This window comes from Eulemur rufifrons, chromosome 8 (genome assembly GCF_041146395.1).
Source record: "Eulemur rufifrons isolate Redbay chromosome 8, OSU_ERuf_1, whole genome shotgun sequence".
In the NCBI taxonomy this organism is placed as follows: Eukaryota; Metazoa; Chordata; class Mammalia; order Primates; family Lemuridae; genus Eulemur; species Eulemur rufifrons.
Genome location: NC_090990.1, coordinates 38,899,976 through 38,921,813, shown reverse-complemented (window position 1 = coordinate 38,921,813; position 21,838 = coordinate 38,899,976). Strand labels below are relative to the sequence as shown.

Genomic DNA, 21,838 nt, shown 5'->3' with positions numbered 1-21,838 from the left:
AGTATAAGGAAAGTAAAAACAGCTTGAGAATCAAACCTGGGCTCTAAACCCAAGTTCTACCACTTAATAGCTTTGTGATCTATTTTCTTTCTAAAAATAAATTACACCTACCTCTTAAAGTTTTTGTGTGTGTGTGTGTGTGTGTGTGTGTGTGCATGTTGTTTCTTTCTTTTTTTTTTTTTTTTTTTTGGTGAGACAGAGTCTTGCTCTATCGCCTGGGCTAGAGTGTAGTGGCTTCATAATAGCTTACTGCAACCTCAAACTCTTGGGCTCAAGCGATCCTTCTGCCTCAGCCTTCCAAGTAGCTGGGACTACACGTGCATGCCACCACGCCCGGCTAATTTTTTTCTATTTTTAGTAGAGATGGGGTCTCACTCTTGCTCAGACTAGTTTCAAACTCCTGAGCTCAAGGGATCCTCCTGCCTTGGCCTCCCGGAGTGCTAGGAATACAGGCGTGGGCCACCACACCCAGCCTCTCTTAAAGTCTTTATGAGGATTAAATGATAAAAACAAAAAATTAAAGCTTAATGAGCACTTAGTCCAAGTTTTGGCACTTGGTAATAAAGTTCACAATCCAGTACATATTAGCTATTCCACTCTTTATTTATTCAGAATGCTTAGTCAAAACCTTTTCTGTAAGTGAGACATTCATTCAGGTAGGAGAGGCAGACAAAAAGAAAAAGTTGGTTTTTCTCAACTAAATTAAAGAATTTTAAGTGCTGGTAAAAGCTCTGACAGAAACACATAAAAGCCTAAGAATTGACTTTAAAAAGGGTGGGAGAAGGAAACCTCTATACAAAGGTAATATGTAAACTGAGGCCAGAAGAAAAAGAGGACAGGCCAGCCAGGTAAGAAATGGGCACATGCAGGAATAGTGTTCGTGGGTGGGAAGAAGCACATGCCTGGCAAAGTTTGGGGCAAGAAAAAGTCTGCTGTTCTAGGCCACTGAGCAGATCCATAGGGATAGAACATAAGGCCAGTGTTATAACCATATAACCTTACATCTTGAGGAAACCTTTGTCTCGTTTTAATGAATTTCAATGTACCATTTTAGATCAGAAAATTTCCAGGGCTGAGTGCGGTGGCTCATGCCTGTAATCCTAGCACTTTGGGAGGCCGAGGCAGGAGGATCACTCAAGGTCAGGAGTTCGAGACCAGCCTGAGCAAGAGCGAGACCCTGTTTCTACTAAAAAATAGAAAGAAATTAGCTGGACATCTAAAAATATATAGAAAAAATTAGCCGGGCATGGTGGCGCATGCCTGTAGTCCCAGCTACTTGGGAGGCTGAGGCAAGAGGCTTGCTTGAGCCCAGGAGTTTCAGGGTGCTGTGAGTTAGGCTGATGCCACGGCGCTCTAGCCACGGTGACAGAGTGGGACTCTGCCTCAAAAAAAAAAAAAAAAAAAAAAGAAAGAAAGAAAATTTCCAGACACAAGCTAAGCTACTATTTATGATTTCTTTCAAGCATAGTAGACTTTCAAGCATGTGAAAGGAGAAAGACAATTATTTTCACTTTAATCACCTAATGAAAAGATACATAAAATATAACAGCACCAAACAAATCATCATTTGTCTGTTAACCACCTCAAATATTTTGCCCAATCAGGAGAGAACGTGTCAAGAAAGTTCATCACTAGCCAGGTGCGGTGGCTCACACACCTGTAATCCCAGCACTTTGGGAGGCATTGGTGGAAAGATCACTTGAGGCCAGGCAGCTTAAGACTAGCCTGAACAAGAGCAAGACTCTATCTCTATTAAAAAAAATGGAAAAATTAGCTGGGCATGGTGGCATGCACCTGTAATCCTAGCTACTTGGAACTCTGAGGCAGGAGGGTGGCTTGAGACCAAGGAGTTCAAGGTTACAGTGTGCTATCATCATACTAATGTACTTTAGCTTGGGTGACAGAGACCCTGTTTCTTTAAAAAAAAAAAAATTAGAGAGAGAGACAGAGTCAAGAGGAGAAGAGTGGCAGATAGGATACTCACCTAGGCAGCCAATAAGATGAATAAATAAATGAGCAATGCAAAGGAGGAAGCAAGGCTGACCTGGAAAGTAGTGACTGTGGCCAGGCCCATGGTAAGATGCTTTACACACTTTATCTGAATACTACTCAAAATACTATAACTATAAGCTATTACTACTATGACAGATACCTGTTTTAATTTCTTTGAATAACTTTTCCTTTGCATTCACAACTTGGCTAACTGGTGCAACAGGCCTAGCTTTCAGCCTGTCTGGGCTACCGACATGCCTTCTTCACTAAATTCAATCATTTCTAGCTTTTGATTTAAAGTGAGAGACTATTCTTTTCACTTGAACACTTAAACACCATTGTAGGGATATTAAACTGGACTAATTTCAATATTGTTGTGTCTCAGGGAATAGGGAAGCCCCAGGAGAGGAAGAGAGATGGGGGAATGGCTGGTAGGTGGAGCAGTCAGAACATACACAACATTTATCAATAAGTTTGCTATCTTCTACGGGCACAGTTTGTGGCAACCAAAAACAATTATAATATCATCAAAGATCACCAATCACCATAATAGATATAATAATAAAAAAGTTTAAAATACTGCCAGAATTACCAAAATGTGGCAGAAACATAAAGTGAGCACATACTATTAGAAAAATGGCACCAGTAGACTTGCTCCAAAAAGGGTTGCCACAAATCTTCAATTTGTAAAAATTACAATTATCTATGAAGCGCAATAAAGCAAAGCACACTAAAACTATGTATGCTTGCACCTATGTAGATTCTTCCTAAAATTTCAGCCCTTTTCTTTTCTTTATATATTATACAGTCTGCATTCTAAATTTTCCCATCCAATATCAGAACTGATGACTCAGATTATTTCTCTGGCCCTGACCACTCCTCTCAGCTGCACTCCATATAACAAAACTGTCATCTTGACATTTTCAAGCATCTCTGTAACTAAGACATCCAAAATCACTCTAGATTTTTATCTCTATTGTAAACAGATACACAGATTAATAGAACAAAATAAACCTAATGGCTGGATATTAAATACTCATAAAATTCCCCTTGTAACAGCAGTGCAAAAGGTAAAAGCCTTGGAATAAATGTAAGAAGTATACAATATCAACATGAAGAAAACTTCCACATACTTCTGGGGCACATAAAAGACTTGAATAAATGGAATAACATAACCTGTTCTCAGTTAGGGGAAAAATCAGTATCACAGGATATAAATTTTTGTACACCAATCTATAAATTTAACATAATCCCAAAGAAAATGAGATTTTTTTCCTTAGAAATAGACAAGCCAATTCTACATAGAAAAAACAGATGTCTACATAGAAAAAGCAGATAACAATAACTGAAAGAAACTTGAAGACAGACCTTAAACATTAAAGCATTTATAAAGTTAGTAAATAGACATACAAATTAATGGAACAGAATAAAGGCCAGAAATAGATGCAAATATATGGGACAATTTAATATGATACAGGTGGCACCACAAAACTGCAGAGAAAACAAATTATTCATAATGGTGCAGAGGCAAGTGGAAATACATCAAGAAGAAACGATAAAAACCTACAGCCAGGTGTAGTGGCTCACGCCTATAATCCTAACACTCTGGAAGGCAGAGGCAGGAGGATCGCTTAAGGTCAGAAGTTTGAGATTAGCCTGACCAAGCACAGAGACCCCATCTTTATAAAAAAAAAAATAGAAAAATTAGCCCAGTATGGTGGTGCACCCCTGTGGTCCCAGCTACTAGGGAGGCTGAGGCAGGAGGATCTCTTGAGCCCAGAAGCTGGAGGTTGCAGTGAGCTATGATGATACCAGTGCACTCTAGCCTAGGCAACAGAGCAAGACTCTGTCTCAAAAAAAAAAAAAAAAGACTTCTATATCTCAAAAAAAATTCCAAATAAATATTTACATGTTAAATAAAAAGGAAAACATAGATTAAAAACATATACGAGGAATTTTTAAGACCAGTTCATGAAGGAGGGAAATAGTTTACAAGGGTGCCATCGATCCCCAAGGCATAAAAGAATAGATTCAACCACATAAAAATAAAAAATTGGCTGCGTATGGTGGCTCACACCTGTAATCCTAGCACTCTGGGAGGCCGAGGCGGGAGGATCACTTGAGCTCAGGAGTTTGAGAGCAGCCTGAGCAAGAGTGAGACCCCCTCTCTTCTTTAAAAAAAAAATATATGCATCTAATATCTTGGTCAAAGGCTTGTTTCCTTAATGTATTAAAGAAAATCCTATAAAGTAGGAAAAAAGCCAAACACCCAAAAGAAAATATGCAAAAGGCCATGAATAGACAGTTTACAGGAAACATAAATGACTCTTTAAAAAAAAGATGGCTCAAATGTCAACTAAAATAAGTACAAAATAAAACTATGTAAACTTTTAATGAGCAATTAGCATGATTATAATGTAAATACTGATTACCAATTTATTAAAAATTGTGATATACGTTGGCTGGGGACTGGAAGAGGATGTAATTTGTAGAAATATGTAGAACTACATACTTCTTTACCACAGCAGCAAAACCAATTGATAACACCTAAAACTGTTAAATCAAGAAACTGCATCTTATTATATTTAGAAATGTGAAGGTAAATTCCAAAAGAAGTAGCTGTTAAGAGTAGAAAGTTTCTGGCCAGGCATGGTGGCTCACGCCTATAATCCTAGCACTCTGGGAGGCCGAGCTGGGAGGATCGTTCCAGGTCAGGAGTTGGAGACCAGCCTGAGCAAGAGCGAGACCCCGTCTCTACTAAAAACAGAAAGAAATGATTTGGACAGCTAAAAAAAAATAAATAAATAAACATACATATACATATATATATATATATATATATAGAAAAAATTAGCCGGGCATGGTGGCGCATGCCTCTAGTCCCAGCTACTCGGAAGGCTGAGGCAGTAGGATTGCTTGAGCTCAGGAGTTTGAGGTTGCTATGAGCTAGGCTGACGCCACGGCACTCACTCTAGCCTGGGCAACAGAGTGAGATTCTGTCTCAAAAAAAAAGAGTAGAAAGTTTCTTATGGAGAGCATGTTTTACAGATATCTCATTTAGTCCTTTTAGAATGACTTTTTTTAAACTATGGTCATAAATTTACTTAACAACAACAACAACAAAAGAGTTATAAAAGTGACAATCAGGCAGAGCCCAGTCCACAACAGATACTTTGTAGGCTGTTTTTTCCCAGGCACAAAAAAAGTGACAATCAACCTACCTTAACTGCCACAAAGAGCTCTTCTTTCAGTTGTACAGTTTGCTCAGGTGAGAGCTAGAAGCAAACAGAAAGCCTAATGTGAAATATTTGAACTCTATAAAAACTAGGGAGACAGATATCTTGCCTTTAAGCAATCACATACCTGCAGGGCTAAAATAGAGGTGATGCTCACTGCCATTGTTTGCATTTTGGGGTTTTCATGCTTACAGAGCCATCTCATAACAAACTTGGCTGCATCAAACCTGAAAAGCAGTATTTATTTTTCTCACAATTAAATAAAGTTTGTGAAACTATAGATTTGGGCGGAGGACAGAAATCACTTAGCTTTCCCCATCTAATCCTGTAACAAAGATAGTCTTGGACTTCTAAAGCCTCAGCTGTGAAAACCAAGAGCGTTTGGCAAAGACAGGAGAAGATCAGGAGGGGAACAGGAGAGTAGACAAATAAGAATGTGAGCAAAATGCACAAGATTTGGAGAAAGAAATCCAAGCAAAAAACCTTATCATTCACTTTCTACTATCATGGATCTGAAAAAGAAAGGGAGCCCCCACAGAGGTAGTAATTTATAAACTGAATTGTAGACCTAAAATTCTGCAGCAAACAAATCACTTGGTTAGAAAGTGGCTTAGCCAATAACTCTGTACCCACAAATCAGAGGCTTTGCTCATGTCAGCTTGTGCCTCATTTTTCTGTTCTTTGCATCAGATATCATAAATATTTTTGTTTTTGGATTTTTTTTGAGACATAGTCTCACTCTTGCCTGGGCTAGAGTGCAGTGGCATCACTGTAGGTCACTGCAACCTCAAACTCTTGGGCTCAAGCGATCCTCCTGACTCAGTCTCCTGAGTAGCTGGGACTGCAGGTGTGCAACACCACGCCCAGCTAATTATTCTATTTTTCCTGTGAGACGGGGCCTTGCTCTTGATCAGGTTAGTCTCAAACTCCTGGCCTCAAGCAATCCTCCCAGCTTGGCCTCCCAAAGTGCTAGGATTACAGACATGAGCCACCACACACAGTCAACTATTATATATTTGTAAACTCACTAATCTGGAAGATTACAAAGGCCTCAAGAGGAATCCCTCTGGTATATCTATGATGATGATGATTTTTAAAAATTATTATTAAATAATAAAGTAATAATTATGTAATGAAAACAATGACTAATGTTCTTTAGAATAGCCTGTTCTTCCTTAAACTAGGCACAAACACTGACAAATGAAGAAACTTACAAGCAAAGATAATGGAAGGTCTAGAACTTCAGTCCAAGTGTGCTTGACTCTCCAGAGCCTATGTTTTTTACCCACTGCCCTGTATTGGAATCGCTTTAGGAGATAACATTTGCAAGCAGGTACTTCTAATCACCTCTCTGTGGAAGAGGCTCAATAGAGCCTTCTCCCAAAACACCTTATTCCAGCCTTAACCAGGCCCTTGTGTTCAATAATCAAAAGCCAACATTGCTCAGAGCAACACTGGTCAACACCCCCATCAGATGACCAAGTTTTATACTTGCCTGTCAAATGGAACATCCACAAGAATCCTGGAATTGGTTAAGGAGAGAAGACAATTCTTCTGTAACTTTTAGAGAATAAAGAAAAATAGTTTGAACAAATTTCACACTCCATTCTAAACAAAGGTTCTAAACATTTGGAAGGTCCTACCAATGAACTTTTCTTATTGAGAGCTCACTGAGTACCTGGCCCTCTTCAAGTTTTTTATTTAATAATATTATATAACTGATGGTGGCTATTCAGGAATGAAGACTGAGTTGAGCAGGAACTTTCAAGAGAAGGTAAAATATGAATTTTTTTTAAATGAGTGGCGAAAACTACCTTCCTAACTGTATTTTTAAAAAATCAACTCCCATTTTAAGTACACATTTGAACTAGATTTGACAAATTCATACACCCGTGCAACCACCACCTTGATCAAGATAAAAATACTTCTATCATCCCAAAGAGCTCCACTATGACCCCTTCCAGTCAATCCTGACCTTGCAAACCCCAGTCCCAGAAATTAGTCATTATAGATTAGTTTTTTTAAGGTTTCACATAAATGGAATCATATACTATCTGTTTTTTCATGTCTCGCTTACTTTGCTCAGCATGTGTTTTTGAGGTTCATGTGGCATATATCAGTACTTCATTCCTTTTTGTGCCAAACAGTATTTTTCTTAATGTTTGTATATGTATGTGCACATGTGTAAGTGTGTGAGAGAAAAAATTTTTAATTTTGATGAACTTGCATTTTTTCCTTTCATGATGTGTGCTTTTTGTATCCTAAGATATTTTTGCTTACCCTGAGGTCATAAATATTTTCTGTTTTCTTACAAAATTTTTATTGTGTTAGCTTTTATATTTAGATCTATCATCTAGTCAAACTTCACTTTCATGTATGGGGTGAGGTAGAAGTCAAGATTTTTAAGCCTAAAAGGATATACTGAAGTGTTAATAGATGTTTCTGGATAACTAGTTTATGAGAGATTTAAAAAATGTTAACATCATTGCTTATCCATATTTACTATTTTTTCTGTAACAAATGCAAACTCATTCTCTTTCTCTAACAGGAGGGAAAATCAGAATTAAATAATACATATTTTTCATATATTTATCCTGAAGTTAAAAGAGCACAAACGAATATTCAATTCAAATTACCTGCTGGTAATGGGGGAAGTTTTTCAGAGCCTTGAAAAGTAGACAGGTGACCTCTGACAATAGACGAACAGGCATCCCCCTGGCCAGGCCTTGGCGTGTTAAGTTCAGAGCGCAAGCACTGGCCGTGAACTGTACTGGCAAATCCAATGGATGATTCCTCATTCCTACAGCCACAAGCTGAAGATGAACTTGTTTTTAGTGGCATATGACAACATTCACATTCTTTATACGGTCTTATGTATTTTGGTTGGCCAAAACATTTCCTCATTGAGACAGTAACAGATTTTCCCTATTATTAGCATTTATTCTTTAGGACATCAAGGTATTGCAACAATACCTTCTAATCCAAATGCAGTCACTAACTATAGCTGTCTAACTTTGGGCAAGTCACTTCCCCTCTCTGGACCTCTATTTCCTTATCTATGAAATTAATTTCATAATCATCTATTGTGATAGGCATTGCAGTGGATACAACATGATTCAGATTTATTCATTAGCAGAAAGCCTTCTAAGAGAAATAGGGTATGTAAGCAAGTAACACTGTGAGGAATGCCAAAACATAAAATTGAAAAAAAAAGGCAAGGCCGGGCGCGGTGGCTCACGCCTGTAATCCTAGCACTCTGGGAGGCCGAGGCGGGTGGATCGCTTGAGGTCAGGAGTTCGAGACCAGCCTGAGCAAGAGCGAGACCCCGTCTCTACTAAAAAATAGAAAGACATTATACAGACAACTAAAAATCTATATAGAAAAAATTAGCCGGGCATAGTGGCGCATGCCTGTAGTCCCAGCTACTCGGGAGGCTGAGGCAGTAGGATCACTTAAGCCGAGGAGTCTGAGGTTGCTGTGAGCTAAGCTGACGCCACGGCACTCACTCTAGCCTGGGCAACAAAGTGAGACTCTGTCTCAACCAAAAAAAGAAAAAAAAAAAGAAAAAAAAAGGCAACCTAAAAGAGGTACAAATAAAGTGGTTTCTGATGCAGTTATCGAGGGAGTGATCCCTTCCGGTAGATAATCAAAAAGCTTCATGCCGAAAGCACATCTAGGCAGGGTCTCAGATAGGATTAGACAGAAAGAGAGAGAAATAGGGCCAAAAGAGAGAGAGAAGTAGGGGCAAAATGGAGAGGGTATTCCCACGGAAGGGAAGTATGATAAGGAAAATGACAAAGTGGACAAGAGGATGGGACGAATCCACAACAGAGGAGAATTTGAAAAGTGATAACACAAAACATTAGAAAGGTAATTTAGGCCAGGCAGGTACCTGTAATCCCAGCACTCTGGGAGGCCGAGGTGGGAGGACTGCTTGAGCTCAGGAGTTTAAGACCAGCCTGAGCAAGAACGAGACCCCATCTATACTAAAAACAGAAAAATTAGCTGGGTGCTGCAGTGTACACCTGTAGTTCCACCTACTCGGGAGGCTGAGGCAGAAGGATCACTTGAGCCCAGGAGTTTGAGGTTCCAGCGAGCTACAATGATGCCACTGCACTCTACAGGAGTGACAGAGTGAGACTCTGCCTCAGGAAAAAAAAAAAAAAAAAAGGAATTTAAAGCCAGACTGTGGAAGACCTAGAACACAAATGTAAAATAAGGGCATTGTTCTAAGCTTAGATCCCACCTGCACTAACATTCAGGAACATGTTTCCTCTATCAAATAGAGATAATCATCTCAGAGATGAATCTACTGATACTACATAAACCATGATGTTAAGAGACCAGACCCCCTTAACTTTGACAGCTGCATGAACTTATGAAGCCTAGAAACAGACCTGGCATATACTTCTGCTATGGAAAATGACTTTTTTTGTACCTTGCTAAACTGCACTTTGGGTTTGATTAGATTGCAATCATCTGCAATTTAGAAATCTGATTTTTTCACAAAAATCAGAGAATCTTAGTTAACGAAAAGGACTTTTAGAACATCTAATTCAATCTCAATACAGATGGAAAACAAAGGCCCAGATTTTTTCTTTATACAGTATTGCTTTTAAGTTGTGACTAAATTTAATCCCCCATGCTGCAGAAACAGCCATATTTTAAATGAACTGCAAAGAATTACAAACAATAAAGACAAGGTTTTTCTTAAGACCCTTCACTTTCGTGTTTCACTTAATTCTAAATAATTACAATTTTCAAATAAACACATGTATAAAAGAAAAATAAGTAACTGCAATTTTCTTTCCCAAACCACTTAATACTTTCAATTACACTTAAACTCATCCTTCCCTAAACCATAGTTAAGTTTGGCTATCTCAATAATAGTGGCCGGGCGCGGTGGCTCATGCCTATAATCCTCGCACTGTGGGAGGCCGAGGTGGGTGGATCGCTCGAGGTCAGGAGTTCAAGACCAGCCTGAGCAAGAGCGAGACCCCATCTCTACTAAAAAAATAGAAAGAAATTATCTGGCCAACTAAAATATATATATAGAAAAAATTAGCCGGGCATGGTGGCACATGCCTGTAGTCCCAGCTACTCGGGAGGCTGAGGCAGTAGGATCGCTTGAGCCCAGGAGTTTGAGGTTGCTGTGAGCTAGGCTGACGCCACGGCACTCACCCTAGCCTAGGCAACAGAGTGAGACTCTGTCTCAAAAAAAAAAAAAAAAAGGATCAATAATAGTAACTTTATTTTATTTACAAAATACTTTAAATGGCAGATTTGGCCATCTTCAATTGTTTTTATTTTGTTCTAGGCTTACTTTCTTTCAGAAAATCAGATAGATGTTATGATTTTCAAGAGTGAACACATAAATGAATAAACGAGTAAGAAAAAACTTCTAGGGCAAAGTGAATTCATGTTAATAGATTAGTAGGTCCTGTTTTAGACAAAATAGTGCAGTGCTCTATTATTCCCTTATTTAAACCAAATTTAAAAAATTATTTCATTTAAAATGATTCCACATAAATCCAGATGCGCAAAGTGAGACAATTTGGCAGCTAAGCTTAACATCATTTTCTTTTCTCTACGAGGGCACTTGACTCACTATAGAATAACGCATATACGTTATTGTATTCGGTGTGTTTAGTGAACATGTTTTAATAGAACCAACTTAAGTAGTAGTAACAAAAACTGTCTTTCTGCAATTACCTTTAAAATAGCAGGCATGGTTACTTGCACTGAAAATGTCTCTGTAAAGAGCTTGTAAAGGGCTTCCTTCATAAAACATGACCTGTTCCTGTATCTGCTCAGTGCTTCTGTAATCTGATTCATATTGGCTCCTCCAGCAACCTGAAAAACAAAGATGTCAGGTTTCCCCAATCATCTTCGAGCACAGACTTTTTGGGGCCTCAATAATAACAGATGTTCAATGAAGTGTTCCAGATACTTGACAAAGTTATCATTTAATCATAATTCTAATAGATAAATGCTATGATCAACCTCATTTTTACACATGGGTCAGGAGAAGGGAACTGTGCTGCTTAATAATAAGAAAGCAATTAAGTGGTGGAGTCAGAATCAAAAACCATCTCCCTACAAATATATTACAGTTAAGACCTCCACTGAACGTAACATGTAAATTTTTAAACAACCAATGATGAATGTATGTTTTCTCAATACTCACATAAGATAGTAAGAAAAAAGGCCACAAAATAAAAATAAAAAAAAAAGAGTTGACTTTTTTTTTAGTAGTATTATTAATTCTTCCTTGCTACTAATGACTACATTCCAAGAAGTCTATATATATATGCATATACTTCAGATCTAAAGGATAATGGTAGCCTCCTGATTCTGAATCCCTCCTACTCCCAACCCTTCACTCCCCTATACATATATATCCTCTCTCCAAACCATGAAATCAATCAACAAGGAATTTAAATAAAACTAGACATAATCCAGTTTTCAACATTCCTGGGTAGTGAAGGAAAAGGAAAAAAATAAGGGGAAGAGGTAGAATTAAGGATCCTGCAAAATGAAAACAACCCCTTCTCCACCCTACCATTACCAATAACATCATCTATTGAAGAAATCTCACTTTACCAAATTGACAGGAGAGTGCTTTTAAATTTAGGAACCCTGTCAATTAAATGCCAAGAAACATAAAGATTCAAACCAAGTCCATATAAAGCAATCATAAGAAACCAGAAAATGCAAGTATTAGCTGAGACAAATTCTTACCATACACCAATGAAAAGGAAAATTGTAAGAGCACTTAAAATGGAATATTCTCAATAAGAATTTTGGAAAATGAAAAAATAGCACAAACATCAAAAAGGTGAAACAGGATTTTATTAAATTCAGGAAGAAAGAAAAATATAAAACCACATCAAACATGAAGACTAAGTACAAGGTGCTAAAGGGAAAATAGATTTGAATGAAAATTTAGTAAGAGGAAGAAAGGCAGGAAACAAGAGAAAGAAAAGTTTAAAACAGAAGGAAGTAAAAAGGATTTAAAAGTGAGTGTCAAAATGGAAGAAAGACAAAGAAAAGACCTAATTACATATATGATATAGATGATATCTCAAATTACTAGACCAAAGGTATGATTTTTTTAAAAAAATGGTGTTGACTATCTGGATAACCTTTTAAAAAAATAAATGGCAAAAATCAGATCAATTCCTTGTATCATATACAAGAATAAATTCCAAATGGATCAGATATTTTGTAAAAAACGAAATCATACAAATATTAAAACTAGGTGATTTCCTCTTTTTAACTATAACTCAAACTCCAAATGTAGTAAAAGACTTACAAGTTGGTCTTTGTAAACATAAAAATTTTGCATGGCAAAACACCAGTAAGCAAAGCAGAAAGACAACACAGAATTTTAAAAAAAAATTTTTTTTCTTTTTAATAGAGACAAGGACTTGTGTCACCCAGACTGGTCTCGAACTCCTGGCCTCAAGTGATTCTCCCACTTCAGCCTCCCAAAGTGCTAGTATTACAGGCGTGAGTCACCACACCCAGCTAGTCTCCTGATTCTTGAATCTAGTATTTCTCTGCATTTATTTAGATCTTTCTCTCAGCAATATTTTGGTGTACAAAAATTTGCACATATTTTGTTAGACTAAGACTGATCTATAGATATTTCATATTTTGATGGTATTTTAAATGTAATTGCCATTTAAATTTCTAATATTTTGTTGCTCATGTTATGCTTATTTTAATCTTCTAACCAAGTCAATAACCTTTCCATTTCAATAATTAATCCACTATCATGCTTAGTAGTAATTGATGACTTCACTGCAGCACTGCCTTTCCCATGCTCCATTATTTTCACTTTATCCTTTCTAATCGCTCCAGTAGTGACTGAAGCCTACCGCTGTCCCAACGAATTATGGCATCTGGCCTTTCTACTTTCATTTGCATGACAGTCACACCTTTCTCATTGCTGCAGGCTCACCTGGACTTGCAGTGGACTTTCACTTTGGAGGCATGGTCATAAAGGTAAACACAGACTCACAAAATCAAATAAAAAAGACAAAAGTGATGCTGTGCGTAAGCTACCATATGAACAATGAGACTAGCTGCTAGTGTCAAGATGTGGTGCCAAGGAACCACTTATGCCATGTGGGTTTGTTTACATGTGTGGGAACTAGTTCCCAAATTATCAATTTAATTATTTAATTATAAACGTAGAAGCCTGTTCATAAATATGGAACGCCGTAAGTCTGGGTGCCCGTAACCCGGGGAACTGCCTGTATTTGTAATCTGTATTGCAAAAAAAGGGAGAACATCTATACCATAAAGAAATTTCAAATATGGAAGAAAACTCTATAATAATCCTCCATAGAAAAATGGGCAAAAGATATGAGATTAACACATACATAGCAATAATGGCACTTCAGATCACGAAAAAATGTTCAACTTTACTCATAAAGAGAAGTTAGGACTACTATGGGTGGTGCTGGTGTAAGGACAGACATATAGACAAATGGAATAGGATTTAAAAACCAAAGATAAGCCCACACATTTAAGGTCAGTTAATTTTTTTTAAGAGATGGGGGCTTGCAATGTTGCCCAGGCTGGATTCAAACTCCTGGGCTTAAGCAATCCTCCCACCTCTGCCTCCCAAGTAGCTGCACTACAGGCACACGCCACTGCACAAGTCAATTAGTTGTGCCAAAACCACTCAATGGGGGTAGAGTATCTTTTCAACAAACCAGGCTGAGACAACTAGATAGCCACATGCAAAGCAATGTAGTTGGATTCCTACATCACACCATACACAAAAATTGACTCAAAATGGATCAAAAGAAAGAAACACGAGTATAAATCTTCATGACATTTGATTAGGTAACAGTCTTCTAAATGACAATAAAAGCACAAGAAAAAAATACATAAATTACACTTCATTAAAATTTAAAACTTTCAGTCAAGAGAAATTACCAAGAAAGTGAAAATTAAATGAAAATATGTATAGGAATGGGAAAAATATATGTATTATCATATATCTGATAAAGACAGGATATCCAAAATACATAAAGAAAATCTAATTATAAAACAGGCAAAAGATCTAAACAGACTTTTTTCCAAAGATATACAAATAGTCAATAAGCACATGGTAAGATGGTGAAATGCAAATCCAAACCAGAATGAGGTACCATCTTCATACCAATTTGGCAATAATTAAAAAATTTGACAACAAGTTGGCAAAGATATGGAGAAACTGAAACCCTAGTACCCTGCTGGTGGGAATGTAAAATGGTATAGCCACTTTGAAAAAGTTTGGCAGTTTCTAAAGAGGTTAAACACAGAATTACCATATGATCCAGCAATTCCACTCCTAGGTACACACCCAAGAGAACTGAAAACCTACGTTCAGACGAGAACTCGTACACAAATCTTCATAACAGCATTATTCATAATAGCCAAAAAACACAAACCCAAATGTCTGTCAGATGACGGATCAACAAAATATGGTATATCCATAGAATGGAATATTGTTCAGCCGTAAGAAGGAATGAAGCACAGTTACATGCTATAAGATAGATGAAATGAACCTTGAAAACATTATACTAAGTACAAAAAGCCAGTTACAAAGGGTCACATAGGATTTGTTTACATGAAATGTACAGAATAGGCAAATCCATAGAGATAGAAAGTAGATTAACAGCTGCCAGGGATTGAGGGGAGGGAGGAATTGGAACTAATTGCTAAAAAGTATGGGGTTTCTTTGTGGAGTGATGAAAATGTTCTGGAACTAGATAGTGGCAGAACATAGTAAATATACTAAAAACCAGAATGTACACTTTTCAGTGGTGAATTTTGTTATATGAAGTATACTGCAACAGAAAGATAATACATGAGGTTATTATTTTCCCCCCATAGCTTAGCAAAAATTCAAAAGTTCAATAATACATTCTGTGGCCGGGCGTGGTGGCTCACACCTGTAATCCTAGCACTCTGGGAGGCTGCAGCAGGTGGATCATTTGAGCTCAGGAGTTCGAGACCAGCCTGAGGTACAGCGAGACCCCCGTCTCTACTAAAAATAGAAAGAAATTATATGGACATCTAAAAGTATATATAGAAAAATTAGCCGGGCATGGTGGTGCATGCCTGTAGTTCTAGCTACTCGGGAGGCTGAGGCAGGAGGATCGCTTGAGCCCAGGAGTTTGAGGTTGCTGTGAGCTAGGCTGACGCCACGGCACTCTAGCCCGGGCAACAGAGCCAGACTCTGTCTCAAAAAAAAAAAAATGTTGAAAAAAAAGAAAAAAAAAGAAAAAATACATTCTGTGACAAGATCATAGGAAAACAAGCACTATCAAACATTGCTGGTGGACATAAACGGTACAGGCTCGAGGGATGTATATTTTACAATATCTAACAAAATTATGTGTGTTTTCACCCTTTAACCAGTAATCCCAGATTCACCTCCAATAATATCAAAATATATATGGACAAGGTTATTCATTGCACCATTATTTGCATATGCATAGGAGATTGGCTGGATATATTATGATATATACATGTAAGAGTGCTATTAATATAAAGCTGTTAAAAGAAAGAAAAAGAATGGGAATATGAACTTCAGGTAGAGACACCTACCTGGGGATGAAAAAGAATGGGAAGGCCGGGTGCGGTGGCTCACGCCTGTAATCCTAGCACTCTGGGAAGTCGAGGTGGGAGGATTGCTTGGGCTCAGGAGTTCGAGACCAGCCTGAGCAAGAGTAAGACCCGTCTCTACTAAAAATAGAAAGAAATTAGCCAAACAACTAAAAATAGAAAAAATTAGCTGGGCATGGTGGCACATGCCTGTAGTCCCAGCTACTCGAGAGGCTGAGGCAGAAGGATTGCTTAAGCCCAGGAGTTTGAGGTTGCTGTGAGCTAGGCTGACGCCATGGCACTCTAGCCCGGGAAACAGAGCAAGACTCTGTCTCAAAAAAAAAAAAAAAAAAAAAAAGACTGATTCAAGAAAAAAAAAATATATATATATATATTGGTTCAGGCAAGAATCATCAATGGATACTAAATGTATATCCAGAAGTTTGATAAGAAGCAAGATTATTTGCCCACTCTTCAAATATCTTATATAACTTATGTATTGGTTATTAGCTGCAAAAGGAAAAATATTATCCTTATAGTAGAGAAAAATGGACAATACTTTGACCACGTGATGAAAACTAACATCACTAATGAGGGCTATTGTGTGCCTCTGGATGTGAAACCCTGATAAGGATGTAACATTCCTTATATGTTATTCCTGATAGGGATGAAGAACCTGAATCTAATTATAAGAAAACATGAGACAAACCAAATAGGAGGAATATTCTTCCAAAAAAAGACAACAAAACAAAGTTGATTTGTATTCTTCAAAAAATATCAATGCCACAAAACGACAAATAAAAGCTAACAAACTTCAAAAAAAAATCAACCAGAAAAAAATAAAACAACCCTATTAATAAATGGGCAAAGGACATGAACAGAAACTTTTCAAAAGAAGACAGAATAATGGCTAGCAAACATATAAAAAAAATGCTCAACATCTCTAATCATTAGGGAAATGCAAATCAAAATCACAATGAGATATTACCCAACTCCAGGAAGATTGGCCTTTATCAAAAAATCCCAAAGCAACAAATGCTGGCGAGGATGTGGAGAGAAAGGAACACTCTAACACTGCTGGTGGGACTGCAAATTAGTGCAACCTCTGTGGAAAAGAATTTGGAGATACTTCAAAAAGCTACAAGTAGAACTACCATTTGATACAGCAACAGCACTATTAGGCATCTACCCAAAGGAACAAAAGTCATTCTATAATAAAGACATCTGCACTCAAATGTTTATGGTAGCACAATTCACTATTGCAAGGATGTGGAAACAACCCAAGTGCCCATCAATCCATGACTGGATTAATAAAATATGGTATATGTATACAATGGAATACTACTCAATTATAAAAAACGACAGTGATCTAGCACCTCCTACATTTTCCTGGATAGAGCTTGAGCCCATCCTCCAAAGTGAGGTATCACAAGAATGGAAGAATGGGCATCACATGTACTCGCCATCAAACCGGCACTGACTGGTCAACACCAAGGTACTCACACAGTAGTAATATTCTTTGGGGGTGGAAAGTTGGGGGTGAGTAAACTCACAACTAATGGACGCAGTGAGCGTTGTGGGGGAGGAAAGGGCACGTCTCAAATCATGGTTGGGATATGGCAAAGTCATAAGATGTAACCAAAATGTTTGCACCCCCATAATTTCCTGAAATAATAAAGACTAACAAACTCTTCCAGATTAAATTATAAAAAACCACAATTAGCTGGGCTGTGGCATGCACCTGTAGTCCCAGATACTTGGGAGGCTGAGGTGGGAGATTGCTCGAGCTCAGGAGTTCAAGTCTAGCCTGGGCAACATAGCAAGATCCTGTTTCTAAAACAATATTTTTTTTAAAAAAATTAATATATATATAAGACATGACACCTGAGTGCAATATGGTCCTGAACTAAAAGGAAAATATTTTATAAAGGGCATTATTGGGACAATCAACATTAGAATATACATAATAAATTATATAAAAGTATTATATCAATGTTAAATTTCCTAAAACATGATAAATTACAGTGGTTATGAAGGAGAATATCCTGGTTCTTACGAAATACAAACTCAAGTATCACAAGATAAAGGGGCATGATATATGCAACCTACTCTCAAATGGCTCAGGAAAAAAGTATATGTGTGCTCATGTAGAGAGAATATAAAAACAAATGTGACAAAATGTTTAAAACTAGTGATCTTGAAATCAAAAATTATTTTGAAATAAGTTTTTTAAGTACTATACATAGATTGATTGCCTAAGAACCTAAACATCGTTAAGAATCCAAACAATGAATATATTCTCAAATTTAAAACTCCAGGTGATCATCCAGGTGTAAGAGCTGAAAGAGAAACTAAAGGGATGAGTTGCAGCAATATCAACAAGATGACCAGCTAGCTTCTGCATCAACCTCTCTCTCCTTGGCTTCCCACAGATGCCACTACAAAACCATCTTCATGAGGAGGGATTCTTGCTATACTCCACCAGTGGATGAACAAGTATTTCCTAGCAAATGAAAATTCCTCATAGTTTTTATTACTTACCGATGGTGCCCTTTCCATCAATTTTAAAGGCATTAAGTCTATATCATCCATTCCATTCTCATTTTGGGTGCCAGAAATAACAAGTCATTTTTGTTTCAACATTTTCACTAATCCTTTTAAGACAGTCTCATCTCACTGTCACCCCAGGTAGAGTGCAGTGGTGTCATCATAGCTCACTGCAACATCACCCTCCCGGGCTCAAGTGATCCTCCTGCTTCAGCCTCAATTAGCTAGGACTATAGGTGGAAGCCACACCACCTGGCTAATTTTTCTATTTTTAGTAGGGATGGGTTCTCACTCTTGCTCAGGCTGGTCTCGAACTCCTGACCTTAAGCAATCCTCTCACCTCAGCCTCCCAGAATACTAGGATTATAGGCGTGTGCCACCTCACCCAACTTATTTTATCCATCTTCATGTAAGCAAATTTTTTGATGAACTCAAACAACAAAAATACTTACTATATTTTGCATCTGATTTGAAAGACACATACATACTCACATTAAATAAAAGTTTTTCTAAAACATGCCTTTTAAACTTACCATACCTGACACTCCACATTGGGCTGAAGATCTTTAGAGGTTCTTAGTACTGGGAAGATTGTGGTTTCCCCTCTCCCCATGATATCTAACACTATATATGATGTGTAATTTTAAATTTCAAAATGATCTAAACTTATATACCAGATAAGCTTACTGAAACAAAACTTCTCTCATTTTCTTTTGGTGTACTTGCTTTGACAGTATCTCAACTACATGCTTCATCCCCCTAAAAGGTATTCCAGCACTTGTCCCATATTACTGTATATACACCAAGAGTTAAGTGTACTAAAATCTTTTGTTATCACTGTTGTCTTTTAATCATTATGACATTAAAGGCTATTAATCTGAAATAAGCCTAACTGTACATTCCTGAAAAACAACTCTCTACTATACATATTTAATCCAAAAGTTCAGTTTATACCTCTATTTCAAGGATGTAATTGATGGCTTTCATCCTTGTTAGAAATACCAGAAAATTAAAGGACTTTAAAATACAAACAATTGCTACTTTCAGATTGAAAGAGTAAGATATGAACACAACTAATGACTCTACAAATCACTTTATCCTCTCCCCCTAGGAAGAACTACAGGAGGCATGATTATAAAGAAAGGGTTCTTCTAAAGCAATGACACTGAACCTTGGCAGCATATTAGAATTACCTTCTAAAATTCTGATGCTCAGGCCATGTTCCAGACCAATTAAATCAGAATCTTTGAGGGATAGGACATAGGTATTGGTGTATTTGTAAGCTTTCAGAGTGATTACAATGTACAACACCAAGATAAAGAACCACTGTTTTTTTTAAAACAATGAAATATTCCTGACCATACATATTTAAATATATATTCAAAAGTAGCACTATGATACTGGGTGCTCTGGCTCACGCCTATAATCCTAGCACTGTGGGGGACCAAGGCAGGAGGATTGCTTGAGGTCAGTTTGAGACCAGCCTGAACAAGAACAAGACCATATCTCTACTGAAAATAGCAAAAATTAGCCAGGCATGGTGGTGCATGCCTCTAGTCCCAGCTACTCAGAAGGCTGAGGCAGGAGGATTACTTGAGCCCAGGAGTTTAAGGTTGCTGTAAGCTATGATGTGGCCACTGCACTTTAGCTTAGGTGACAGAGGGAGACCCTATCTCAAAAAACAAAAAGATAGAAAAGAAACACAATGAGAAACTGTAAACTTATTCTGGCAATGCTCACTTCTCTCTTATGTTCTCTTTTTAAAATCGCTTTTTGTCATACCCTGGCCAAAAATAATGTGAGTCATATTGATCACCTTGCTTTATCAATTATATTTAGCTCTTATTAGACGTAAAGAACAAAAGCTTTAGAATCATAAACACTTGGGTACAGATCTGGCTCTACCATCTAACAGTCAGCTCCATGACCGTGTGTAAGTACCTAAAGCTTCCTGAACTTGCATTTCCTCACCCATAAAATGGGAGGATTAAAGGAGAAAACAATGCATATGTACAGCATGGCATCTGGCACATAGGAGGTAATGTATAGTAATAATCAAGTTGACTAGAAAATATGGAGGCTGGGACTACATCTTAACATTACATTCCCACAACCTACCACATAGTAGGTAAACACACTATTAGATGAGCTAAGGATTTTGTTTGTCTTTGTAATCCTAACCCCTAGTATAGATTCTGGTGTACAGCAAAAACTTAATAACATTTTGAATACATTAAACAAAACTTATTTCGGATAAGCACAAACCCTCAAGCCTTGCTCTGTAGTAAAGAAGTCAGAATAACCAGCATCCGTAGCCAGTAGTCCCACAAATTGCATTGTAGGCCGCTGCCGTACAAACAGTTCTACAGCTCCATCAGTGATGCAACTGCCCCCAGAAATATCCAATGATACGACATTAGGCAGGATATCCTTCTCCTGTAGCAAATGAAAAGCTAGGTCTGATTTGAGTTGCCTGTGGTCAGAAATATCAAGGTGATGCAGACATTTAAGTTCTCTAATGACTGCAAGAATTTGTGATTTGGACATGGTCAGGCATTTCAGATAGTGCATTGTTAGAGACTTGAGTCGATCCTTACAGGTAAGCAATGCAGAGATGTTAGTGACCAGAGTGTTGGAGATATCCAAGCTTTCCAGTTTTGGTAAGTGAGAAACATTAGTCAGATCTTCAGTATGAAAACAAACATTGAAAACACTTAAAATGCGAAGACCAGTGAGCTGACCAAAGAAAAGTAGTCTTGAATCTTGAGGGACGCTTGTTGAGTCTAACAGGAGACACTGAAGGTTTTCTTGGATCCAGTTATTACTGCAGAGTCCACTTATGATGTCTGGGATTGGGAGGTCAGCATGTACTGCAGTAGCATCCAGTTCAACGAGCTTATGATGGCAGAAGGCTTTTATGAATGCAGCTGTAGAGATTTTAGCTTTTTGGATGTTGACCAGCTTCAATTTCATTTGGTTGCCTTGGAAAATGCTTGCCGTTCTGTCAGTCAGCTTGCCTATAAGAGAACCAGAACCAGCCTGTAATAACAACTAGAACTCATGCCTTTCCAGGATGCAATGCGGCAATGACAAGAACAGATGCTGATAATAACAATCAATAATGACCACAGTTACTACTTACTCTATGCCAGGCATTGTCCTTTAAGATTATCTCATTTACTCTTTGCACTAATACTATAAAAGAGACTATTGGTACTACTACTATTTAGCTGAGGAAACTGAAGCTTAAAGAAGTTAAATAACTTCCCCAAGGTCAACATTCATAGCAAAATCAGAAGTTGAACCCAGTTTGACTCCAGAGCTCAAAGTTTTTTGTCCCCAGTAACATTGTCATAGAAACTAATAACAAAATAAAATAGGTAGATAAGTACAGGATACACAATAGGCAAAAAACACTACTAATGATTACTTTAACCAAATTAGTGGACGATCTT

At 37.6% G+C, this 21,838-nt stretch overlaps 1 protein-coding gene across 1 annotated transcript in view; it reads right to left on the bottom strand.

Moving 5' to 3' along the window:
* ZYG11A (zyg-11 family member A, cell cycle regulator) overlaps positions 1 to 21,838 on the bottom strand; it is a 47,889-nt gene that overhangs the window by 13,764 nt on the left and 12,287 nt on the right. Inside the window, exons 3-8 of the mRNA XM_069479176.1 lie at positions 20,649 to 21,400; positions 10,941 to 11,081; positions 7,865 to 8,041; positions 6,724 to 6,788; positions 5,356 to 5,455; positions 5,214 to 5,267 (exon numbers count right to left, since the gene is read on the bottom strand). Of these exons, the coding sequence (XP_069335277.1) occupies positions 5,214 to 5,267; positions 5,356 to 5,455; positions 6,724 to 6,788; positions 7,865 to 8,041; positions 10,941 to 11,081; positions 20,649 to 21,400 (1,289 nt within the window). The remainder of the gene's footprint in view (positions 1 to 5,213; positions 5,268 to 5,355; positions 5,456 to 6,723; positions 6,789 to 7,864; positions 8,042 to 10,940; positions 11,082 to 20,648; positions 21,401 to 21,838) is intronic.